We start from the raw sequence: 25,449 nt of genomic DNA, 5'->3' as shown, positions 1-25,449 counted from the left end.
TCATTGAGTTTTCTCATTTTGGCGTCAATACATTGTACAATATTTTGCGATATTAAAATGGAGTGGGGTGATAAAGAGAACCGAATCGCTGTAATTGCATTACAAAAAGTAGGTATGGAGCCAAATGCAATTTTTTAAACTCTCCATACGCTTGGTATTAGTAAAATGTTTGTGTACCGGGCTATTAATAGGTGCAACGAGACCTCCTCTGTTTGTGACAGAAAAAGATCTGGCCGTCCACGTAGTGCTCGTACGAAAAAGGTGGTCAAAGCAGTAAGGAAAAGAATTTGAAGAAATCCTGTCCGAAAGCAAAAGATTTTATCTCGGGAGATGAAGTCGTTGTGGCCTAACGGATAAGACGTCCGGTGCATTCGTGTTGAAGCGATGCACCGGTGTTCGAATCCCGCAGGCGGGTACCAATTTTTCTAATGAAATACGTACTCAATAAATGTTCACGATTTACTTCCACGGTGAAGGAATAACATCGTGTAATAAAAATCAAAAAACCCGCAGAATTATAATTTGCGTAATCACTGGTGGTAGGACCTCTTGGGAGTCCACACGGGTAGGTACCACCACCCCGCCTATTTCCGCCGTGAAGCAGTAATGCGTTTCGGTTCGAAGGGTGCGGTAGCCGTTGTAACTATACCTGAGATCTTAGAACTTATATCTCGAGGTGGGTGGCGTATTTACGTTGTAGATGTCTATGGGCTCCAGTAACCACTTAACACCAGGTGGGCTGTGAGCTCGTCCATCCATCTAAGCAATAAATAAAAAAAAAGATAGCACCTAGAACTATGTCGCGTATTTTAAAAGATGACTTAGGACTTGCAGCCTATAAGAGACGTACTGGTCATTTCTTAACTGATAATTTAAAAGAGAATAGGGTGGTAAAATCGAAACAACTACTGAAGTGGTACGCAAAGGGAGGTCATAGAAAAATATTCTTTACGGATGAGAAAATTTTAACAATTGAGTAACATTTTAACAAACAAAATTACCGTATTTATGCTCAAAGCTCAAAGAAAGCTTCCCAATTAGTCGACAGAGCGCAACGTGGGCACTGTCCGACTTCAGTGATGATTTGGTGTGGTATTAGCTATGAAGGAGTGACTGAGCCATAATTTTGTGAAAAGGTATCAAAACATCGGCACAAGTGTATCAAGATACCATTCTTGAGGAGGTAGTGAAGCCCCTTAACAACACCATGTTCAATAATCAAGAATGGTCCTTCCAGCAAGACTCAGCGCCAGGTCATAAAGCTCGGTCTACGCAGTCTTGGTTGGAAACGAGCGTTTCGGAGTTCATCAGTGCTGAAGACTGGCCGTCGTCTAGTCCCGATCTTAATCCGCTGGATTATGATTTATGGTCAGTTTTAGAGAGTACGGCTTGCTCTAAACGCCATGATAATTTGGAGTCCTTAAAACAATCCGTACGATTGGCAGTGAAAAATTTTCCCATGGAAAGAGTGCGTGCTTCTATTGATAACTGGCCTCAACGTTTAAAGGACTGTATTGCAGCCAATGGAGACCACTTCGACTAAGCTTTTTATACTTTAAATTATTTTATATTTATGTATTAAACCAACACACTGTAAAAGTAATAAATGTTATTTGCAATAGAAACATTTTTTTTTCCTTTATCTCAGTATTTATGGCAAGACTAGGTACATTTGAAATAATAATAGGATTGCAGCAGTGCGTACTAAGCGTTGCAGGAAACCTATAAGTAAAATACGAGATGATAATCTAGTCGTAAAAATAATATCTTAAAGGACAAAAGAAGTGGGAGGTTTGTGGATTACTGAACGTTTCATAGCGGTGAAATGAGATTTTCAGTGGCAGTAGTGCTTGGTTGAATACTTGCAATGTACATCGATAAATTAATCGGTTTAATTATTAGTTATATTTTTTTTAGAATTGCAACAATCGCCCTGCAGTATCTCTTTCAATTCTTTTAATATATGTACCTTGTGCAGAATTTTGTTGATGATCTGAAAATTTAACGTTTTGTGGCCAAGCTCGTCAAATTGATTCATTGAAAATTTCTGATAATGACTGACATTTCCATGTCTTCACTCAAATAATATTCTGGGAATCTAAAATTTAAAACTTTTGTTTTATTTTCGGCAATTTTTACTTATAATGCTCTAATTATTTAGCTGTGTTGTTTGTAGTCCGCCAAGATTTCACCTTTTTTTCCCAAAGACGTTAATATTTCTACTGCATACGTGTGTCTTTATTATAAACTGTCATAAAACCTACTCGTAAAAACTTTAGAAGTCAAATTGTTTCGTCTACTATGATTCGCGTGTACTAGTTTGTGTACAGGGAGCCCGGTATGCCCCGGAATGCGGTGGAGCCCGGGAGCCTATAGCACGGTACGTACGCTCCAGCAAAGTCCCGTGTTGTGCGAAACCGTGTTATATGAAACATCTCAACTATGCCTGTCAGTATTTTTTCACATATATACATAAAAAGTAAGCAGTAAAATTTCGGTTATTTCAATATATTTTGTGTTCATATTGCACAATAAAATTTTCTAAATAATCTTACACAAACATCTCGTTATCGTGTTGTAGAACTAACGTGTTAAAAGATGGGTTTTGGGGATTTGTTTTCTTTTCATATTAGAGTGGAATCGTGTTGTAAAATACCGTATTATAGGAGGATTGTCGGTAATTAGTGTTTTTTTTTTTTGACTTCTTATGATGGTAGCGTTGAAAGGCTATTTCAGCATCTCCTTGACGTGTAGGTGAGCTCACGGGGCTCAAACTGCAAGTGTTTCCAACACTGGCCTTAGCAAGAGCAGTGCTTCGCAGAATCTACCATCGGATCGGAAACGCGACCCACTGAGAAGATCCGGCGATAAACTCAGTGGGCTGTGTCTATGGGTTAATTTACTCGTCGAGCCCTTCGTCGCAAGCGACAGGTTCGGCGAGGACGGCGACGGGTTCGGCGAGGACGGTGACCGGTGCTTGAGGTACCTAAAAGTACCGTTAATGGATCAGGAGGATCCGTAATGACGTGTTTAGGGCGACGACGACTGTTTACCATTCGGTTCACAGGATCGGGTATGTAATTACCGGCGGCCACGACAAGAGGGTTTTCATGTCATGCCGCCTTCTCAAAGTGGCGCAATGATGCCGACTGTAGATACTTACTGACCGAGTCAAGCTCTAGGTCATCATGGAGATCCACGTTTCTTAGGAACCATGGTGTTCCGACGGCTATTCTGCGAAAACGGGATTGAACGACTTGAAGGGGTTTCAAGTTGGTGCGGACTGCGTGAGCAAACACCACGCTTGCATTAGTGTTGTGTTTTTTTCCCTACCTTTTCTAGTAACCTCGAGGGGTTATTCTAGATTCGCCGAGCTTATAGGACAAACCTCACGGGGCTCAAACCTGACGACGTTGCTAACACGAACCCTAGCAAAAGCCGTGCTTCGCAGAATCTACCACCGGATCTGAAACGCGACCTGCTGAGAAGATTCGGCGAGAAACTCAGTGGGCTAGTGTTGTGATTTATCGATGATGTTTTGTCTCGTTCCTACACGCGCCGCACCGCGCCTCGTCCCGCGTCCCGCCGCGTCCGAGCGCATCGCGGACTGCCCGGGCGCCCGGCAGCGCATCCGAACGAACGAAACACAACACGCACTGTTCCGCTACTCGTGTTTACTACGAACATAACATTACGTTTAAAATTTAAATAATTTCTCGATTCCAGAGTGCTGTGATTGTTTATTGAATTATTTTGTGCTAATATAAGGTAAGTTTAATATGTCTAGTACTATAAACTTATAAAGTTTTAAGAATATAACTTGATGTAGGTAATTATAATTTTACTTTGTTTTTTTTGATAAATAAAGTAATCTATCTATAGGAAGGAGATCGACGTTGTGTGATCAACGATTAATTTTGTTTTTCGACTTGTTTGTAAAAGCCTTGAAATGTTATATTCACGTCAAAGTTACATTACATTACTTTATTTAGATTCAGAGAGACTGGAGCGCATTCCCAGCGTCGTAATTTAATTTTGGAAAAGTATGAAGTGATCGAATTAAAATTTCGTAATAGAGGTACCTATAATGTGCTAAAAATATGTAACTCGCAAGTGTGCGAAACGGTATATTATAAATAACTTTACCGCTGGCCCTGTTGTCATAAATTTTTTTTTCCATGAGACAAAATTTATATTTCATCCATATGCAACACCAATTGTAACCTAATTATTATAAATACTCGCGTGCTTTGTTTTGCTACAATAATACATCAGAATACTGCTAAGGACTTTAATTATATTAAATAATTCTTATTTATGGATATAGAAATGTGCAAAACAGATATTAGCATATTTTAATACATACTTAAATAAGATTAAAAATGCAAACCTGTATTACGAATCATTTTAAAGGTATAATTTTAGGTATAATCACATTAATGTTTGCAAATGTGACAGTTCGTATGTTTAAATATCTTTTACTCAATCACGCAAAAATAGCTAAACCGATTTTGGGTGATATTTAGTCTAAAAATTGTGTAGTTTTTATGACATGAATTAAAAAATAAGTATAGTTTTTGTCATGATGAGAGCACAATCACTTCTTTAATCTGAAAAAAATGCAATGTATTTCACTATAGTATCTGAACTACAAATTTAGCAAGAACAATGCGAATGGCCTTTTTTCTGTTTTTGTGGTTAAAAAATATTCCACGACCAAACATTACTTACAAAAATAATGTTGCCACGTTTGGAACATTGACACATCGCATTTAAGAATAGTTATTCTACAAGCTTATGTAGTTGACGTACTGGCATATACTGGGACTGGGCCTTCACGAATGTATCACCTACGCAAACTCTTGCTTTAGAAGATTCTGGAATAAATTGAACTCTACTGATTCTTTGTTTTTGATATATATTTTTAAATCTATCAATCTGTTAAACAAAGTTTCGTAGCGCACAGTAATTATACAAACAACCTTTTTCATTAGAAATTAAACAGATTTGTAAATAACTCAATCCATATTCTCGAACTTTCGTTGGCGTGTTTTTCAAGTTAATCAAAAATAAAAAAAACATTTTTCAAATAGTTTTCTTCTGTTAGCCCTATTTCAAAATATATTCCAGTGGACAAAACAGAAAGCTACTGACAATGGCAAGACCACGTAATTTGGTAACTCTTCTCACAACGGTGTACCTTGTCATGCAACTGAGTTTAGAAACTGAGCAAATTGGGTGCCGTCAAAAACAAAAACCTTGATCCTAGAATTTTTCGTGGCTAGACACATTAATTTATTGTTTTCTCTTCGACTGGCATCTAGATTTGACTACCAAGCCAAGAAAAGCTCAATTGTACGATCCGACAACGTTCCTTTTCCTCGCTCAAGAAGTAGAAGAAATACCTAATCGTCTTAAACTGGTCTGTGCGGACAAACAAAATATCAACCTTTTTTTTCCTACCTATTCGTTGGCCTAGCCCTTAACCTAAGGGGCTATTTCAGCTACGCCGGACGGGTAGGTAAGCTCACGGGCTCAACTTAAGATAATTTGCTAACACTAGCCCTAGCAAGAACAGTGCTTCGCGAGAAACTCAATGGGCTGAAAAATACCAACAACCTATCTGTTTATGCTGAGCATATTACGTAATCGAATGTAGGTACCGATTTGAAAAATGGCATTGTTAATGAAATTAGTAAACAAACAGAGTCATTTCTTTTTGTGTTATTATAAGATCGCGGTGGATCGCAAGGGATAGTGGCGCACGTGCATCTCTCGTCAGCATGAGTAATAATAATGTGATTCAAAGCTCGCATTTAGATGCGAACGTATGTACTAAACATTTTTGTGACGGTCGACTTTTGAATTACTTCTTGAAGCTAACTTAAATTGTAATGATATTGATATATTGTTTAGTATCTTTAACGATAATTTATGTTTAAATTGAAATGTATTTTTGGTCAAATTGAAGATCTATTAATAATTTATGTACATTCTTAATTAAACAGAGCCTTGTGCTTATTTTTCTACTGTTATGTTTGTTTGCATAGGTCAGGAAATATTACCTTTATGACTAGGAATAGCATCCTATTAACTGAATCAATTAAAATCGAAATTACCTACCCTTTTTATTAACTATTATTCTTATATTTATGAAAAAAAAAATTAAGTTAAATATAGACTGGGTGGAAGTTTAAACGAACTGATATTATAAATTGATTGACTTATATACTAATTAGCGACCCGCCCTCGCTTCGCTTCGGAAACTGTAATTTATTATTGATTTCTCCACTATTTAATGGATGTTATTATACATATAAACCTTCCTCTTTAATCACTCTATCTACTAAAAAAAACCGCATCAAAATCCGTTGTGTAGTTTTAAAGATTTAAGCATACATAGGGACAGACAAGATATAGGGACAGAGAAAGCGACTTTGTTTTATACTATGTAGTGATGTAAAATTAACAAGTGAATCCCATTTAGGGGCGATAGTAGTTTCGCTAGGGCTTTATTAATATGAGCGAAGGTGTTTCTAACAGACAGGTTGACAGCTGCCTCCGGAAACATTAAAAAAATAAGTGAAAAACTCCAGATTAATACAATATTTGCGACTGGAGCACAAAAATACACACCTATATTTTTTTAAATTTTATGCATCTAAAAACGTTTGTTGTAACTTTATAAGTTATGTAAGTACGTTTCAGACTACAAAATTCAATTTATACCTCATCAATGACGTTTGCAAAACTATTAAACTTAATATTTCAACTCGTCAATACCAAAACAATTAAGTTATCTAGTGAAGAAGCAGTATTATGTGCACATTCGCGGTTTTGTTCAGACGAAATTTCGTTTCGAGCTTTTGGCGCACTTTCGGTCTATTAGTCATAAGTTCATTAAAGCATCCAATTTACCTGGGTTTTCTTTGTGTTTCAAAATGTTGGCATACGGCCCGTATAAACTGTGTCGTTAATCATCAACAAATGGAAAAAGTTAACTGAAATTCAACCAGTAAATACGCAGAATTGTTTTTAAAAGTTAATTTTTCAACCATAAACAATGAAAAAACAGATGTTTTTTAGCGGAGTTAGTTAATATTTTCCTGTGCTATTTGACTCGTTGCTGCCGGGCATCGTGACCACGATGACCAGCAGGGACAAATCCGGTCCTATTTGCGAGACGAAGACACGGCTCTGCCCCAGTCTCGTCACAATCACAGTGGTGGTACTCCATCGTCAGTTCGCTCCGGGCGACGTGGTGTAGGTACTAGCCGAAACACCCATGGCCGGTGATCACTTGCGTCAACTAGAAGGTGAGATGCCCTCGGTCGCGGTTGACTTGACGGTCCCAAGACCGACCGACGGATTATCTAAATGGCGAGACCACGCCTCCAGCACGGACTGCCGAGACTGGAGCTTTCTCTCTCAAATCGCTGTTTTACGGGGACATAGCTCCTCCTTGTCGCGGAGCTCTCATCTTCACGTATAATTGGCGGCGAGACGGAGCCTCCACGTCCCAAGGAGGCGCATGTCTCCTTGAAAGGATGGTGCGGCATCCACGAATCGTCTTGACCGCAATCGCGTACTGCTTACAGTGCCATGGACCGCGACGTCCCCACGTAGAGGTGACGCTCCACGGATTCGGGTCTCCCGACTTTTGGCAGGAGTCACCATTAGCCAGGGACCCAACTTCTTGAAGTGAGCGCGCAAGTTTCAATGACCAAACCTGCGCCCCCTGACACCTCTACGCTCGTATGAAACACACACCCTGTCCCATAGGTAAAGCCACCTCTGCGTCCGGTTTCACTATACACCCTGCTAAAAAACTTATACTACCAGTAAATAAATGTTAACAGTGAAATCACTTTTATTACATCTGATTCTCTGGTTCACGATAAAAACAAACGACTTGCCAAGTTGTGCGATTCCGTGATTGATGTCCGAAAGTACTCATGAAAATATTTAACTATTTCAAATGTATCGCGCTCTGATCTCTCTATTTTTACATTAGTTCTAGTTAAAAGCGTTGTGATGGAGACAAATACTCGTATGTACGTGTTGCCGGGTGCCGAAATACGAAACGTTTGGGAATTCGATTTTTTAGTTGATAATAAATTTGTTTTTTTGGGAATAACGGCGAAGAGAAGATCTTCCACCTAGCGGGTGATATTACTTGGTAGACCGACGGTCCTAATGTTGTGGTTCTGAACTTGTATATATGCAAACTTACCTTGAAAATGTCGTAAGCGAGATTCAGGCATCTGTCAAATTTCTTGTGTTTATTATGGCTTCTTCTTCTTCTTCTCCATCGCTCCCTCATTGCTGAGGATCGTGACTCCGTTTTAGCTTGTCGACTGTCAGCCTCCATCGGTTCCGGTCAGTTGCCTGGTGTAGTGCAGCACTAAGTGGTCCGCTGGTTTGCTCGGAGATCTGATCGGACTAACGTTTGGGGCTCCGGCCTCTAGGACGTTTTCCTTCTACTTTTCCATGACCATCAGACGTTCCAAGTTGTCTACACCTCTGCGGGCAACGTGACCAAAGTAGCGCATTATGCGTTGCAGACAGGTGGCTACCCGCCAAATATTTATTGCTGTTGATGTGCTGGTGAGTTTACGGTGCACTCGGTGTTAAATGGTTATCTGAGAGCATCGAAAACGTCAACACAAATGACGTCAGTCGTTAAAGTCGTCGTGGCCTAAAGGATAAGACGTTCGGTGTACTCGTATCTAGCGATGCACCGGTGTTCGAATCCCGCAGGCGGGTACCAATTTTTCTAATGAAATACGTACTTAACAAATATTCACGATTGACTTCCACGGTGAAGGAATAACATCGTGTAGAAATCGAACCCGCAAAATTATAATTTGCGTAGTTACTGGTGGTAGGACCTCTTGTGAGTCCGCACGGGTAGGTACCACCACCCCGCCTATTTCTGGCGTAAAGTAGTAATGCGTTTCGGTTCGAAGGGTGGGTAGCCGTTGTAACTATACTGAGACCTTAGAACTTATATTTTAAGGTGGGTGGCGCATTTACGTTGTAGATGTCTATGGGCTCCAGTAACCACTTAACACCAGGTGGGCTGTGAGCTCGTCCACCCAGATAGGCAATAAATAAAAAAACTGTGACCAATTGAAACATTTTCTCAGTAGCATACCACTTTAGATATTCCTCTCCAAAAATAAAACAATCAGAAGAAGTTTTATTTAGGTTAATGTTCGAGAACAACATTCTCGGAACAACTACCAATAGGAAAATCAGCACGAACTGAATGTTTCATTTATTTATAAGTTTACCGCTTACAAATATATGTCTAGGTTTGTTTTTACTGCATTCACGCCTTTAATTTGAGATTATTTGTATAGTCGCTGTTACTGCGGGATATTTTTCGAAAATTATACACTCAATCCATTATATTTGAAGCCGGGAGTGTTACCAAATGGATGCTTCTTATATTTATTTTGACAATTGTCGCAGCGTTTCACTAGCATTTCACTAGTTCTGTTAATCTGTCACTAGTTTTTAACAAAGGATCGTTTTGAGTATTTTTAAGTTTTCTTAAGTCTTCTTGTCTCGGCCCACCTGGCGTTCAGTGGTTACCGGAGCCCATAGACATATACGACGTAAATGCCGCCACCCACCTCGAGACATGAATTCTTAGGTCTCAGGTTTTACAGTACAACGGCTTCCCCGCCCTTCAAACAGATGACCACTTCACTCACACTCACAAGATGTCCTACCAACAGTAATATGCAAATTATGATTTTGCGGGTTTTGATTTTTATTACACGATATTATTCTTTTACCTCATCAGAGGGAGAGGTAGAGGAAGAGATGAACTTAGGAAAGAATGGATGGATTGCATGAAAGACAATAGGTGTAAGAGGGGAGTGAGCGAAAAATTTTTATATGATAGAGGAGTATGGAAGGAGAAAATATGTTCTGCAGATCGCAGGGGACTGGGAGAAGGGCAGGAGAATGATGATTATTCTTTCACCGTGAAAGTCAATCGTGAAAATTTGTTAAGTACCTATGTATTATATTTCATTAGAAAAATTGGTACCTGCCAGCGGAAATCGAACACGGGTGCATCGCTTGAGTGCACAGGGCGTCTTATCCTTTGGGCCACGACGACTTCAAAATATTGTATATTACAATATGCAAGTTTGTTTTTATTACGCACTACTGGCCTTGATAGTAAGATAAGTTGAGAGCATTCGTTGGGTAGATACGTTTTAACTTGGAAGAAAAAATAGTACAGTCGCATGTTAGGGCAAAAATAAGCTTCGATTTGGACACAAATAAGAACTCATTATTTTCAGGATATTTTAATCAAAGAATATTCAGGGTTCTTTGGCAGAAACGCGAGAAGCGAAGCTGTGTTTCATTTCTGTTTCTAATACATAGTTATAAGACATAATAATTTACAACAATTTATATAAGTGTTCCTTTAGGCAGTTTAGGCTTACATGGATAATAATAGTGGTTTATTAACTGTACAGAACCTGTGAAAGTGCACAAATGTTGGAAAATCAACCAGAGCCGCTTCTCGGGTTCTTCCAAAAAGTCCACTGAACTAGTCTCAGTAAATAACCACCACTTCACTAAAACTTTATTTCATCCAACCTCATCTCGTTTCGTTTGATTTCACTCCAATCGATTAGTCTCAAATTAATCAACTGAATTTCATTTCGCTTCATATTAATTTTTCATTTAGCAGAATATGTAATAGTATTCTTTTAAAAATTCTTTCTTTTTTAATAAAAAAAAGTAGTAGAAGTAAAGAATATTCCGTTTCTTATTAAATATTGGTTTCCAACCACATTATGAAATTAAAATGGAAACATTTAAAATTGTATATACTCTTAATATTTTTAGCGAACGTACTAAAACTAGATTTATTACTAACCTAGGATTGGAAGACGTAGTTATCCAAATATAAATCTGGCGTGAAGCCATTGACTATAATTATATTGAGAGTGCCAAATTCTATAATGATTACTGCACGCCTTCGTGTGCTAAGTTCACTGCATGTAAAACGAGTACTTCTAAATTTTATTAGATCTTTATCATTGAAGTTATATTGGTGGTAGGACCTCTTGTGAGTCCGCCCGGGTAGGTACCACCACCCCGCCTATTTCTGCCGTGAAGCAGTAATGCGTTTCCGTTTGAAGGGCGGGGCAGCCGTTGTAACTATACTGAGACCTAAAACTTATATCTCGAGGTGGGTGGCGCATTTACGTTATAGATGTCTATGGGCTCCAATAACCACTTAGCACTAGGTGGACTGTGAGCTCGTTCACCCACCTAAGCAATAAAAAAAAAGTTGCCGTTTAGCATACCGAAAGTTATAATAATTTTTATAATTTTTTTATATTATTTCTATAAACCAAAATATCGGTCTATGGAATCGATGCATCTCTGGGAGCGCATTGTTAATTTTTCAATGCCTTTATTGAAGAAGTCTGGTTTATGAGAACTAAGCTCTTTAAAAGCATTTGAAACTGCCTTTAAGCTATTGAATTTTTTCCTACTAAGAAGCAGTCCAAACTTTTGAAGTCTGTCGTTACGAGTTCTTGTGAGTACGGTGGATGGCGGAAAATCTCCAACCTTAGCTCTTGCTCAACTATCTCTCCTAGTTTAGAGACCTCCTCTTGTGCTGTATGAGGTCGAACGTTGTCGTATAGGAGTAGATTCAGTGTTGTCAGCTTCCACTTTCGCTTTTGGTTCATCATTGTTGACATTAGTTTGTGAACGACCACGGTGTATATTTTTAGATCAAAATTTTTATATTCGTGTTAATATTGTCATCAGTGCATCACTAAAAATTTATTTTTCGGGGAATTAATACTGAAACAAAGCTCTTTTTTGTGTCAATCAGTACAGAACACAAAACTCTAAGAAAGTAGCCAAATTGAATGGCCCATTGAGGAGATAAATAGCTTTTACGTGATATCTGTAAAATGCAGTCAATTGAAATTTTAAGGAATACAATTGTTGTTGTATTGGCAATTTACAACCCACTATTATAAATTTATTATTTGTTTCACAAAGCTATAGTTAGTCGATTTATAAATTTCGGCGGTTTTAATATAATATGAAAAGAGGTTTTCTAAAATAAATATTATTTAATTAGCTCGTTTGTGCACGTTGAAAAGTAATCAGTCTTATTAATGTTGTTTGCTTAAAGAATATTTACAAAGCTCCAACAAATCATTTGTTGACGTTCATTAATGAGAAACTATTAACAATATTTGTTCAATACGTTCTAGTTGAATGCTATCCCGGAATAAACTTTCACCTAGAATCCGACCTTCAGACCACAGCATATGGTGTAACTCACATTCCCGGAGCACGTGTTTACGTATTCATGGCCAATTTGGTTAGGAACGGCGTCCGATAATTTTAAGTTCTAGTTTTCGGGTCTGGCTTAAACTGGTCATTGTTTAAAACCGTGATCTCATTCCGCAGAAACGAACGAGTGAGCTCTGCTGTGAATGGACCGTTAGATACGATTCGAAGGTATTCGTAAAAGAAAATGGCGGAAAACGGGTAAGGATCCTTGATGATTTTAGCTAAATTTATGCAGTTTTTTTTTGGATTTATAATATAAATGTATTCAGAGATAAGCTTTTTTAATCAAAATTTACCTAATATTTTTAATAGTCTAAGTTTCTTACGAACTAATCCTAGTTTAAAAGTTATGTTGTGTCTTTTCCTTGCGTTTGAAGCTGACTTCTTAATCCATAAGAATAAGGCGATTCGACCATTCCTATGCTACACTGGTTTTCATTATTTTTTTTAACTAACGTAAAATCACTGGGATGGGTCAAAGTTGTAGATTAGTTAAAGCTAGTGTCGGCAGTCTGTGTTGTCAGCTGGTGCGAAAATAACTGAAAATTTGGCGGCTTTCCAGGTACGGCGGCGTGATGGGACACGTCGGTAGAATTCCGAACTACGGCAAAAGTAACGTGAATGTAAGTAAAAGTATTGATCACTGAAATATTCCTAATCATTTTCTTTAATTGTACTAAATGAATGGTCATGAACACGACGTAGTTGGTTATTGAAGCGCATAAACAATTTGAACGCATCTTGAGACTTTTTTGACTGGACTTGTTTTAATCGTTATCTTCCACCCTTTCAACCGCAACGTTTGCCTACTTAGCGGCAGTAATAGACATGAACGTAGAACATGCTCTACGACTCTATTATATTACCACTAATAATTACTTAAATTTATAAATTTAGGCGGATTTTCGGTTTTACGCTTAAGTTGTGTTCAATTCTTAGAAAGAATGGTGCCTAGAGATCAGAATACTAACATAGTTGTATCGTCGCATATGACCTATGAGGCAGTGGGCGTCTTATCTTTAAGCGATTAGGACTTATTTTCCAGATATTCTTAGTAAAATTGGTAGAGCTTAAGAAGACTCTATCATTAAGATTATTGTACGTATAACCAAACCTAAGATTGTTCAGTAAAGGTGTGAATCGATTTTTTCTAAAGACAGTTTCTTAAATTTTCAGCCAATGGGGTCGGTTGAACCCCCAGCGTGCATTCAAAATGCGATGATGACGAAAGACAAGAAACCTTTTACATATACACCAGGAGGTCTGGACTTATCGCAAATCAAAACACCAAGCATGGCTAGAAGGTTGGCCAGACAAAAATCGGCAGAAGATCACGAACAGGCCAACTATGGTGGATATCATCCGCAAGGAGGTCCGCAATATGGTTCCCAAGGAGTTCCACAAGGAGGAGTACCACCCCCTCCTCCGCCACCAAAGGCACCAGCTCCACCACCACCACCACCTCCAATAGTCATTCAAGTGCCGAATTCTAAATCCCCAAAACCGGTGGCTCTTGGAGAACGCCCTGAAATTGTGATTCCAGACAATCCCATCGGAATGCTACGGAAAACGAATAGTCCTTACCACTGGGAAGCGGAAAAGGCAGAGTTGCAAAAGTTAGGATCAGTTCCGAAATACGTCGAAAAGGTGCCGAGTCCTCTGACTGTCAAAATGCCACCTTCCACATTTAGTCAACAGCAGCCGCAATCTTATACTCCACAAAACAAGTATCAGCGAGCCGTGAACAATCAAAGTCACCCCGAAAGTCCCATTCACAGGCCCGAAGCTCAGTACGCTCATCAGAAATCCGCTTCTCCAAATATCTCGACTCTAAACGGTTCACCTCCAACAAGAGAACTGTTACAACGTCAAGATTCCCAGTTCAATAAAAGTCCCCAGCCATTTGGCAATCAGGCTCCGTCCAGTGTCAGCTCCCCTTTCTCTCCCAGCCCTAATAACAACTGGCGTCAACCAGAGAAAAGAGACTCACCGGCCAAAAACTTGCAACAATCTCATCAAATCAACCGCGGACCATTATCACCCAACAACGCCCCGCATTATTCACCGGGCTACCAAAATCAGTCGACTCCAGCCAACACAGCACCAGTTTTTCATACTCTTCCGAGAACTAGTCAGAGATCTCAAGATAACGGTAATAGTAATTTAATTTATAATAACACCAGAGAAACTAAGCCCCAAGCTCCACAATCAGATAATAACTCGGCACCTTGGAGGTCGAATACTATAAATAGATATGCACGCGAACCAGAAAATCCGCAAAGTATTTACAATACACCAAATACTAACGTGAAACAAGCTTACAGTCCTCCGTGGAAATCTAACGACGCGAACAATAATAACGAAAATAGCTACGTTCCACCTTGGATACAAGAAAACAAACCCCAACAACAAAACAATCAACCCTGGAATGCATCGCAGGATGTTAATGGCAATAGATATGCTGATGGTACAGCGCCTTGGAGGTCTCAAAGCAATGAAAAATCATCTATCACCCCACCCTCAAAACAGGAACCTCCTCGTTACCAATCAAGCATCTCTATTCCCGTGACACCGAGAAAACAAAATTCCCAACCTCAGCCCGAATTTAGCGCGCAGCCCCAAAAAGAAGCTGTTTACGTTAATCAGGAGCCCATATATTACTGTCCCGACAGTCCTAAGTCGATACCACCGTGGGTAAAGACTCAGAAAGAGAAAACAAAAACTCCTCCGCCAGTATGGTGCCAGAGACCACTGGATGGTAAAAAGAGTCCACCGAGAGAGCTTGTTACACCACCAAGGGATGCTAATACAGAACCTGAGTGGGTTAGGAGGAGTAATGAAATGCAAAAGGGCGCACGTGAGGTCGACAGTCCGCCTAAATACCAACAGACAAGTCAGCCGGTGTGGTCAACACGGCCTTCGGAAAATCGCAAAAGTTTGCCCAAAGATAGTGCTTCTAACGTTCAGGGAAGTAGAATTATTCCCATACAAATGGAAGTTTCCAGCACTGAAACTAGGGACGCCGGCCGTCACGGAGGAAACCAACCTCAACTGAGAATAACAATTGGAATGAATCAGAATCCCAATAATGGAACGCAATCACCGTTCTCGCCACCCACACAGCGCATCATGAGGGTATTATCACCGCAATTAGTGCGATTAGATGATGGCCCGACACAACATGACTTGCCGACCTTGAACAGAACTTTTCAAGGGCAGGACAGTCAGCCGAAGACGCGAATAATCCCGATACAGATCGAAAGCAACGGAGGGGCAAACAAAAGGTGAGTTCCAAACTCAATCACGTAACCCAAACAACGAGAGGTCTTGACAAATTTGTGCAAATTCCGATAAACGTAAATATAATTTTAAAACTTTTTCAATCGGTGTTTCTATCGTGTACATTTTGGAAATTATTTCAAAGCAATATCAGTCGATTTGTGATAATAAAACACTTAGCACACTGATCGTTTCTTACACACTTATCAATACTTGGTCTATGGTTTCAGCTTCGGTGGCCGGTACTAAGGAGGTGTTTGCACTGGTCTAAAGTAAACAGAACACATTTTTATTGCACCGCTTTTCGTTCGCGATGAGTCAGTGTATAGCTTGCTTTATATTTAGCGCCGCTCCGCTTCGCAATCGCCCTAATTTTTCTTTATTTAACTAATCGAATCACTTTTGCTTCGTTTATTTGATGTTTACGTAATATTAATAATTGGTATCGAAGCGTGTCTTTCACTAGTTCTTCCTCAGACTTCCATTATTATGTGCATTTATAAGCTTTCTTACAATGTTTTTGTACATCATTCATTGCAGTAGGGATTGACGTCTGTGCAGACTTGCGATTTAATCTTCGATCGATCGATGAGATAGGTGCTATTTTTCAGCGAAAAGTATCTGATTAGTTCGTTGCTGAAAATAGCCCGTGTAAAAAAAAAAGTGTGGCACTCGGGAACTGCCGCGATATAGCTATTGCATAGCATTTTTTATCAACTTATGCAATTATAATTAGACAATGATAATTTAATATTAAAACAATAATTAAACAAGACCACGCTATATTAAAGATTAATAAAAGCAAAACCTTAACTGTCCCCTTCACACTCATAAGCTAGACCGCGCGAGAGAGAGATGGGCAGACTTTTCTTGATGCGCATGCAGTGTGACGTCACGCCACGCGCTTATTCACAAACACTACACAAGCGCAACGTGTGAATGTGTTGAACGCGAGCTACATGGTAGGCGGAGTGAGGGGTGTTAGGTTTTTTTCGTTACGGAATTTCATGATTCCGTCGCCGCGCTCAACGCCCGCGATAAATGCTATGCAATAGCTTAAAAAGAAACCGTAATATTTACTTTTCTTGGGGCAGGGAATTACTAGAATGTAGATTACAATAGAATGGTGTAGTTCCACTTAGTCCTACCACGAATTCACTATATGCTCTTTTAGATACGCTCATGTTGCAGCTCACGTAGCAGTGTTGTAATGTCCACAGGTCCGATAATTATTTAAAAACCAGTAGACCTTTCCTACCTTACTTACTATTTTTATTGGTGGTAGGACCTCTTGTGAGTCCGCACGGGTAGGTACCACCGCCCCGCCTATTTCTGCCGTGAAGCAGTAATGCGTTTCGGTTTGAAGGGTGGAGCAGCCGTCGTAACTATACTGAGACCTTAGAACTTATATCTCAAGGTGTGTGGCGCATTTACGTTGTAGATGTCTATGGGTTCCAGTAACCACTTAACACTAGGTGGGCTGTGAGATCGTCCACACATCTATGCAATAAAAAAAAATGCTTAATATTATTGCTGGCTGTCTTCAATCAAAGCAGTCTATATCAATGCAATAAATGCAATGGATACTTATGTAATTATTGTCAGTCTCACTGAATCGTCTCGGGGTCGCTCTAAACAAAAGCTTTTCTTAATACATACCACACTTCAACTGCCTATTTGTTCAGAATTTTCATAGCAATAAAAAAAAAACATATATCTTGATTCAGAAGCCGTGTTGGCTTGTATTGATAATATCTATAAAAATCTATCTATGAAACGATGTCTCAAAATCATGCAGCGAAAAAATTCAATCACGAATTGATTTCCTGACACTAGAGGTAATTTTTTTTTTTAATTGCCTTTGTAGGCAGACGAGATTACGGCCCACCTGATGGTAAGTGGTCACCGTCGCTCATGGACGTCAGCAATGCCAGGGGCAGAGCCAAGCCGCTGCCTACCATAAAGTACTCTATATATGTCATTCGTAATTTATCTTTTTAAATTGAACATTGCAAATTGTACTTTTTTCAATGGCATTTAAGATTAGAACTATTTAGTAGGTCGATTTAGAAAGACGAACTGTTGATTTGTTTACTTTTTTTTTCATGTGTTCGAAAGGGCTCCTAAGATTTTCTTTTGAATTCTATGGCTTTTTTGTTCTGGTTTGTTTTTCAAACGGGTTAATTCCAAATTGTGACTTAATAACACTTCAAAACGTTCCAGTATCTTCTACCATAAATTCAGTCAAGAATCACCGCGTCAATCCAAGGCCTTCAAAGTACTACAGATAATCACTGATACCCAAGACAAGGATAGCATCACCAGTATGGAAATCCAGCACGGATACACCGATTTATAGAAATAATTAAATAATTTATTTAAAGAAATACATAGTTATTTATTTATAATTATTTACATATTTACGGATGTTTGCATATGTTTAGTTCATTATGTAATTATTTACGCATATTAAAACGCTTCGTGTTAGTCATGTCATTACAAAATATTTGGCTTTGATAAGACATGATTAATTAAGCCTTTTATTAATTATATGAATATTTAAGTTACGTATTTATGTAAGAATTACTTAGTGTTGCAACTTCTTTTGGTAGTTACGACCTAGTATTATTTTCTAACTAAAAAGAAAATTTCGCATTGGGGAATTTATTATAAAAATTAAATTTATACATTAGGAGATTGTTTTTAAAAAGTGAATTATTTAACAAATTAAATACATTATAAGTTTTATTTTTATTTTTAATATTATTGTGTATTAAAATTGTTTTGTATTATAATATATTCGACGATATATTTTATTTTTGTAAATATAACGAAACGGCGAGTAAAACAGTGCTTTTGTGATTTATATAACTAATTATGCTCACAATTTACAGCTAATAAACCAAAGAAATGATTAGATTTTATCAATGTATTATTTAAGTAGAATAGATATTTATAATGGACGATTTTTACACTGAATTTGTTGAACAACTTTCTTAGAGATAAATAACTACGTTTTAAATTGGTTCAGATAGTTTGCAAGGTGGTAAACTCTTTGATAAAACAGATATTGTCAATGGTATTGGTCCTTTTTGCGTCGATAATCTTCAATGTTGAGGGTCGTGGCCTCTCTGAAGAACTGTATCTTGAACTGTCTTTGGCCAGATCTGTTTATTCTCGGCTATGTGGATGACATCGCGGACATGGTAATGCCATTGGTAATTACTGTTAAAAGAAACATGAATTCTGTAATACATAGACATACATATTATTATGTAGTTTAAAAATCGTTCATTATAATGTAATGTTAATTATGTTATTGTTACCCATTTGTTTAGTTATATTAATGCTTTATATGTATTTTAAGTCTCGGCTTATATAATATATTTGTATTGTATGTTAATCTGAACTGACCGACTAAGCGTTTGATTTTTTTCCCGTAACGATCCTACTGCTTACTATAAAACGTTCTACTACGAAAGTTTATTTCAACATTTATTTATATTGTTAGATATGGGCGTTACGTCATATATATTTTGTTCGGTGTTTGTGATGGATTCTGTAGTATGTTTTACGGAACCTTTCTTTTGTTTGTCCTTCTTCTCTTACTTTTAACCTTCATTATGTGAGGTCGCCGCAGTAATTCCTCTTATCATGCTGCATGAGGTTTTGTTATGAGTTCTACGACCGGTTGCTAGCGTTAATATCTTGGGTGTGGCTTAAGAAAGTAAATATAAAAATATTGACCTCTATATACACATATGTATTATTAGAATCTCGACTAAGATCGGGTGCTTGCCTAAAATTGACGGTTTGGTAGGGATTTTTCTCTTCAAAAACCCCTCCACAGCCATATCGCGTATCCTCATGATAGGCCAAGTGTATTGCTGGTTGCTGTATCTCCATCACTTTCTCTCATGATTTGACAATTTATATTTCTGTCTCATGAAACGGCGGTACTTTGTACGCGTGTGAAGAAAGAAGCACTTGCCATATGACTGATAATGCCCATAACTAAAGAATATAGAAAAAAATATGTTTTCGTTAAAAGTATACATAACATATAAAATCTGCATGTTTACATGTGAATGTTTTTTGAACTGTAAATCCTATTTGCTAACAAAACCTTCGACAATTTGTAATATTTTTACCAAATTCCTGATTGTGGTGTTTATTTTAATTAACAAAATTTTTATTGTTTATTCTAAAAGATACATTTGATTGAGACGAAATAAAAAAAGATTTAACTATTTTAAATTAGTTTACGAAATTATTGCCTCATAAAATTGGTGTTATATGGTTAGATTATAATTGGCTGTTGTTTTACTTTCTATTCTTTCAATGATATTTATATTATAAGTTCTGGTAAAACTAATTTCGAGTCAAAACTTGTATCTTTTTCAATAAATGAATTAATCAATAAATAATCAGACAAGGGGTGTGGCATTCTAGTCAGTGTGATCATTCTAAGAAAATTTTATTACAATAGTAATATATATGTATCGTAAGTTTCATTAATGAATAAAAAAATATGTAATATATATAACTAGATTAATTATAATTAATATAAAAAACTAAATGTTACTTTCTAAGAACAATTAATTTTTATAATAAAATTGGTAAACCAAAGTTTTTTTTTTTAGTTTTGTAATCAGAATTGTTTGTATTGCCTTTGTAGGTAAATAGGTATACAGCCCAGCTGATGGCAATCAGTCACAGTTGTTTATGGACATCAGCAATGCCAGACTCGCAGCCAAGCCGTTATGTACCACTAATCGAATAACCGAAGCCTAATTTCGTAATGTCTGTTCTTATGTTATAGCAGTTTGCTTGGATATGAGTCGACTATTATCAAAGCCGGCAATGTGACTTTTGGACAATTATTGGTAAATCAGAAAAACGAATTATTGACTTTGTATTCCATTGGCAGTCACAAAACTCTTCTGAACGACATCTTAGATAAATAACAGGTTAAGTATTAACCTTTATTTAATGCAGGTTTTGAACCGTATTCTTTGAAGGAGACGATTATATTCAAATCAATCTGTATTGACATATCAATAACATTTTTTTGTCCAAATGCACAGATTGCCACCTTTGATAATAGACGACTCATATAACAGAAAGTATGTGTCTTCTATAGGCGATTTTTTTTATTTTTTTTTATTGCTTAAATGGGTGTACGAGCTCACAGCCCACCTGGTGTTAAGTGGTTACTGGAACCCATAGACATCTACAATGTAAATGCGCCACCCACCTTGAGATGTAAGTTCTAAGGTCTCAGTATAGTTACAACGGCTGCCCCACCCTTCGATAAGACCATAATTTTCGATTAGATTTTTTACTGGTGGTAGGACGTCTTGTGAGTCCGCACGGATTGGTACCACCACCCTGTTTATTTCTACCGTAAAACAGTAAGGCGTTTCGGTTTGAAGGGCAGGGCAGCCGTAGTAACTGTAAAAACTGAGACCTTAAACCTTATATCTCAAGGTGGGTGGCGGCGTCTACATTGTAGATAGAAACTAAGTTTGAAAAGAGTTCTAAAGTGGTAGGCAGCGGTCTAGGCCTCCAACTAAAGGTATCACCAGCCCTTATCGGCTGGGTTTAAGCAGTCTCCTTTCCAAGGTAATGAAGAATTGGCATTTAGAGTCTACATGAATTTTTCTTGTCTTTTGTGTATATGTTTCTGATACTTCAGAAAAAATCGTCAAGAAAACAGAAAACAATCTTAGACAGGACTTCTGACAGAGTTAAATACTATTCTTTTTTTTTATTACCTAGACGAGTGAACGATATCACGGCTCATCTGATGTTAAGTGGTTTCCGGAGTCCATAGACGTCAACGACGTAAATGCCACCAACCTATATATGTATTCGAAGGGTCTGAAAAATTACAATCACCATTAAAACGCGACATTAAGTCGTAAAAGTAGTTAAAAAAAGTTATTATAAAAAAAATATATAAGAGTGAATACGTTCTTTTCTTTAACCATTCCTAATTTAATTCACGTTATTACTTCACTTCCAGGGATACTGTATGTGGGGAGATATACGACAAAGGGCAGATTTTTCACCGAGCGGGTGATATTGCTCGGTAGATCGACGGTCCCATTGTTGTTGTTCGGAACTTGTATATATGCAAGCCTATCTTGAAAATATCGTAAGCGCGATTCAGGCAATTATCTTGTGTTGTATGATGGTTACCGCCACACTGTAGTTGTCTTGGCGACGCGTCGGTCGGGCGTCCTAGGGGTGGCGCCGCGAGTCTGTTAGTGCTGATCGCGGGAACCACCTTACTCTGCCCGGGGGCACTAGACTCCGGGTGGAGAACGTCAGGTAAGAGAGTGCAGGAGGAGTCTAGCCTTTAGGATCCTAAAAACATCTTCGAACCCGCGGTCTCCTCCCAACCTCTGCAGACCGTCATGACGCATATACCCTGCGCGCCCTGTAGGGAGGATACCTCGAGATTCGATCGCCTGCCCCAAGAAAAAGGAATACTCTAATTATTACGGTAGGCAGCGGCTTGGCTCTGCCCCTGGCATTGCTGAAGTCCATGGGCGACGGTAACCACTCACCATCAGGTGGGCCGTATGCTCGTCTGCCTACAAGGGCAAAAATAAAAAAAATGTAGCGTGCAACATTCGTCTCACTCGGGCGTAATCGGGAGCGATCGGAATTCCCGAACGCACAGGTGTCCCGTTACGTCATTCAACAAGATTCGCGCGCCGATTTAAGTTCACTAAAAAAAATATCGAAATTTTAGTTTAATTTCTATCGTCTAGTGTCTAGCGTCGTTTACTCTTTTTTAGTTTATATCTTACTATCGTACACATACATCTGACCATTATAAATACGATTGAAATAGTGTGTCTGATTTTGATATAATATATTCCGTGTGAAAATTTCCCGCGAATACGGAGAACAAATAACAAACCACAAATACATAACCTACCCGCGAACCAGCTTCTTTCGGTCACGCAATGTCAAAACACAAAACCCACACTGTAAAATGGCTAGCGATTGAGATAGCTTTTTTTTTTAATTGCTTGAAATTGCTTAATTTTCGCTGAAATATAAAAAAAATTTATTATTATCGACCAGAAGTGAGGTAGTTAGCAAAAAGAAATAAATAACACAGAACTGGCCTAATTATATTTCACTGAATTAACAAAACGTCTAACAAAATGATTTCAATTTACTATTAACGAAAACTGTTAAAATTACACAAGAACCAAACATGTTTCAACAAGAACCGCACACACGAACGCCACGCACTAAAAAGAGGCAAAGGCGCAGCGAGAGATCGTTTTTATAGTTTTAGCGCTGGCTCTCGGTCGGGGGTTGCCAGGATTCGGTAACACGGCCGTTCCTGATGGCGAGGCGTCCTCGACCGCTTCATCTCTCAGCAGAAGCATATCTCTTCCAGCTACGTCAGAGCTTGCATCAACAAGGTCACCCTCTGTAACGCAACAAAAAAAATTACACCCAGACCTTAATGCTCTAAAACTTTCTAAAATTTAGAATCCCTACTACAGACGCAAGCGTGCACTCTTACATCTGCAGCGAGGACGAGCCAAAGATAAACATTTGAAGTGAGAAGAATGGATATCGCACAATTGTCCCAAACTGCGCAATTTGAGACACCTGCACGATTCCTTTACTGAGTTAGCCCGTACAGGAAACGTCTAAAACAGTAGCGCGCTGTTGTCGGCAATATTCACCGATACAGATACTGAACATTACCGATACAACACAGCTAAACAGTAGGGACGCAAAATCCGGCCGAATCCGCATCTACCATACTGCTCAAAAAATAAATAAACGGGAAGTAAAGCACCGTCGTGCCCACCTCAACCTCAAAAATGGGAAGTAAAGCACCGTCGTGCCCACCTCAACCTCAAAAATGGGAAGTAAAGCACCGAAGTGCCCACCTCGACCTTCACATATTAATTTCGAAGAAAAGGCTGCATGTCACCGGGGTCCACTCGTAAGGATGATGTGGAAGCAGGGCAGCCGTCCCAGCTCCAGTCTGCTCCCACGATGCGAGGCTGCACCACGTGTGGCGGGCGTCCCGCTCGACCGTCCTGATAGACAATCCGTTGGGTAGTTCGCAGCAGCAGGCCGCAGACTAAGCGACATCGCCCTCTGCGTCACTGCCAGTCGTACAGCACCGTGCAGTCGGCGGCATGCGAGCAACACGTGCAGCATGCACGTCAGAAGTAGGTGAGCGCGCGCATGCAGCAGCACGCGAGCAACACGTGCAGTATGCACGTCTGAAGCAGGCGAGCGCGCGCAGGTAGCGGCACGCGAGCAGTGCGCGCAGTATGCGCGCCAGAAGTAGGTGAGCGCGCGCATGCAGCGGCACGCGAGCAACACGTGCAGTATGCACGTCTGAAGCAGGCGAGCGCGCGCAGGTAGCGGCACGCGAGCAACACGTGCAGTCTGCACGGCTCTGCGCTCTCCTGCTGGAGCACGGCGCCGACTCGCTACTGACCTCACACGTCGGCGACAACGCCCTGCGTCTGTGAACAAATCAAACAGAAGGCGCCTCCATTGTCAAAGTTTAGATAGCACCTGCAATGCTCCAATAATCCTGTTCGTCACGCCGTCCATCTGCTGACCAGCACTGCTACACACACCCGCCGATTTGCATGACGCTGTCCCAGGGTACTCAGGTGCACATGCGTCACCCCCTTCGACGGAAACCGTTGCTGCTGGAGGCAAAAATAAGTGCGCGTGGCGTTCGGTACAAGAGTGCGACAGCGTATTGCGATTAGACGGTACCGGTAAAGTGGTAATTAATCTCACGATCTCACGAGTATAATTAAGTTCTAAACAACGGTTCCACGGAACTATACCAGGAGACATCCTGCGGCGTAGGTGTCTTGCTCTTCCTACACACAGCACGATCGCGACGATAATAATTGCAACAAACTCCTAAATCGAGAATTCGAGCGGGCATGACAGCGTCGATGAGAATGATCGCGCCTGTATTTTCTACATCGACGTCCCGTCACTTTTCAAAAGCACGTGGTTTTATCCCACTTCTGATATTATCGACCAGAAGTGAGGTAGTTAGCAAAAAGAAATAAATAACACAGAACTGGCCTAATTATATTTCACTGAATTAACAAAACGTCTAACAAAATGATTTCAATTTACTATTAACGAAAACTGTTAAAATTACACAAGAACCAAACATGTTTCAACAAGAACCGCACACACGAACGCCACGCACTAAAAAGAGGCAAAGGCTTTTTTTTTTTTTTTTTTTTCCTACCTAAGCTGATAGCCCTAGCGGCTATTTCAGCGTAGCCTTAACTTTAGTAGGTGAGCTCACGGGGCTCAAACCTGACGATGTTGCTAACACGAACCCTAGCAAGAGTCGTGCTTCGCAGAATCTACCACCGGATCGGAAACGCGACCCACTGAGAAGATCCGGCGAGAAACTCAGTGGGCTGTGTCTGAGAGTTAATTTACTCGTCGAGCCCTTCGTCGCAAGCGACGGGTTCGACGAGAACGGTGACCGGTGCTTGAAGTACCTAAAAGCACCGTTAGTGGATCAGGAGGATCCGAGATGACGTGTTTAGGGCGACGTCGACTGCTTTCCATTCTGTCCGCAGGATCGGGAATGTAGTTACCGGCGGCCACGATGAGAGGGTTCTCGTGTCGTGCCGCTTTATCGAAGTGGCGCATGGACGCCGACTGCAGATACTTACTGATGGACTCTAAGTCCAGGTCTTCATGGAGGTCGACGTTCCTGACGAACCACGGGGCTCCGACGGCTATCCTGCAAAAACGGGATTGAATAATTTG

General features: G+C 39.5%; 1 protein-coding gene and 1 long non-coding RNA gene across 3 annotated transcripts; one reads left to right on the top strand and one right to left on the bottom strand.

The window, feature by feature from the left end:
- Positions 1–3,562: 3,562 nt before the first annotated feature.
- LOC101745258 (uncharacterized) lies at positions 3,563–20,262 on the top strand. 2 transcript variants are annotated; one of them, XM_004931367.5, is made up of 6 exons: positions 3,563–3,768; positions 12,472–12,552; positions 12,917–12,977; positions 13,531–15,638; positions 15,864–15,905; positions 17,857–18,020. In XM_004931367.5, the coding sequence occupies exons 2-5, from the start codon at positions 12,539–12,541 to the stop codon at positions 15,880–15,882; spliced, it is 2,202 nt and encodes a 733-aa protein (XP_004931424.1). In that variant the 5' UTR covers positions 3,563–3,768; positions 12,472–12,538; the 3' UTR covers positions 15,883–15,905; positions 17,857–18,020. The 2 variants fall into 2 exon arrangements, with proteins under 2 accessions (XP_004931424.1, XP_021207089.1); XM_021351414.3 differs by lacking the exon at positions 15,864–15,905 and having other exon boundaries at positions 17,857–20,262.
- LOC134199160 (uncharacterized) lies at positions 18,294–25,336 on the bottom strand. The gene is made up of 3 exons (XR_009973524.1): positions 22,586–25,336; positions 21,411–21,516; positions 18,294–18,858 (listed from the first exon to the last, which is right to left on the bottom strand). It is a non-coding gene; the product is annotated as an uncharacterized LOC134199160 (long non-coding RNA).
- Positions 25,337–25,449: the final 113 nt, after the last annotated feature.

Source organism: Bombyx mori, chromosome 7, assembly GCF_030269925.1.
Source record: "Bombyx mori chromosome 7, ASM3026992v2".
In the NCBI taxonomy this organism is placed as follows: domain Eukaryota; kingdom Metazoa; phylum Arthropoda; class Insecta; order Lepidoptera; family Bombycidae; genus Bombyx; species Bombyx mori.
Note: the sequence above shows the minus strand (reverse complement) of the source record. Positions and strands in the feature narration are given on the sequence as shown.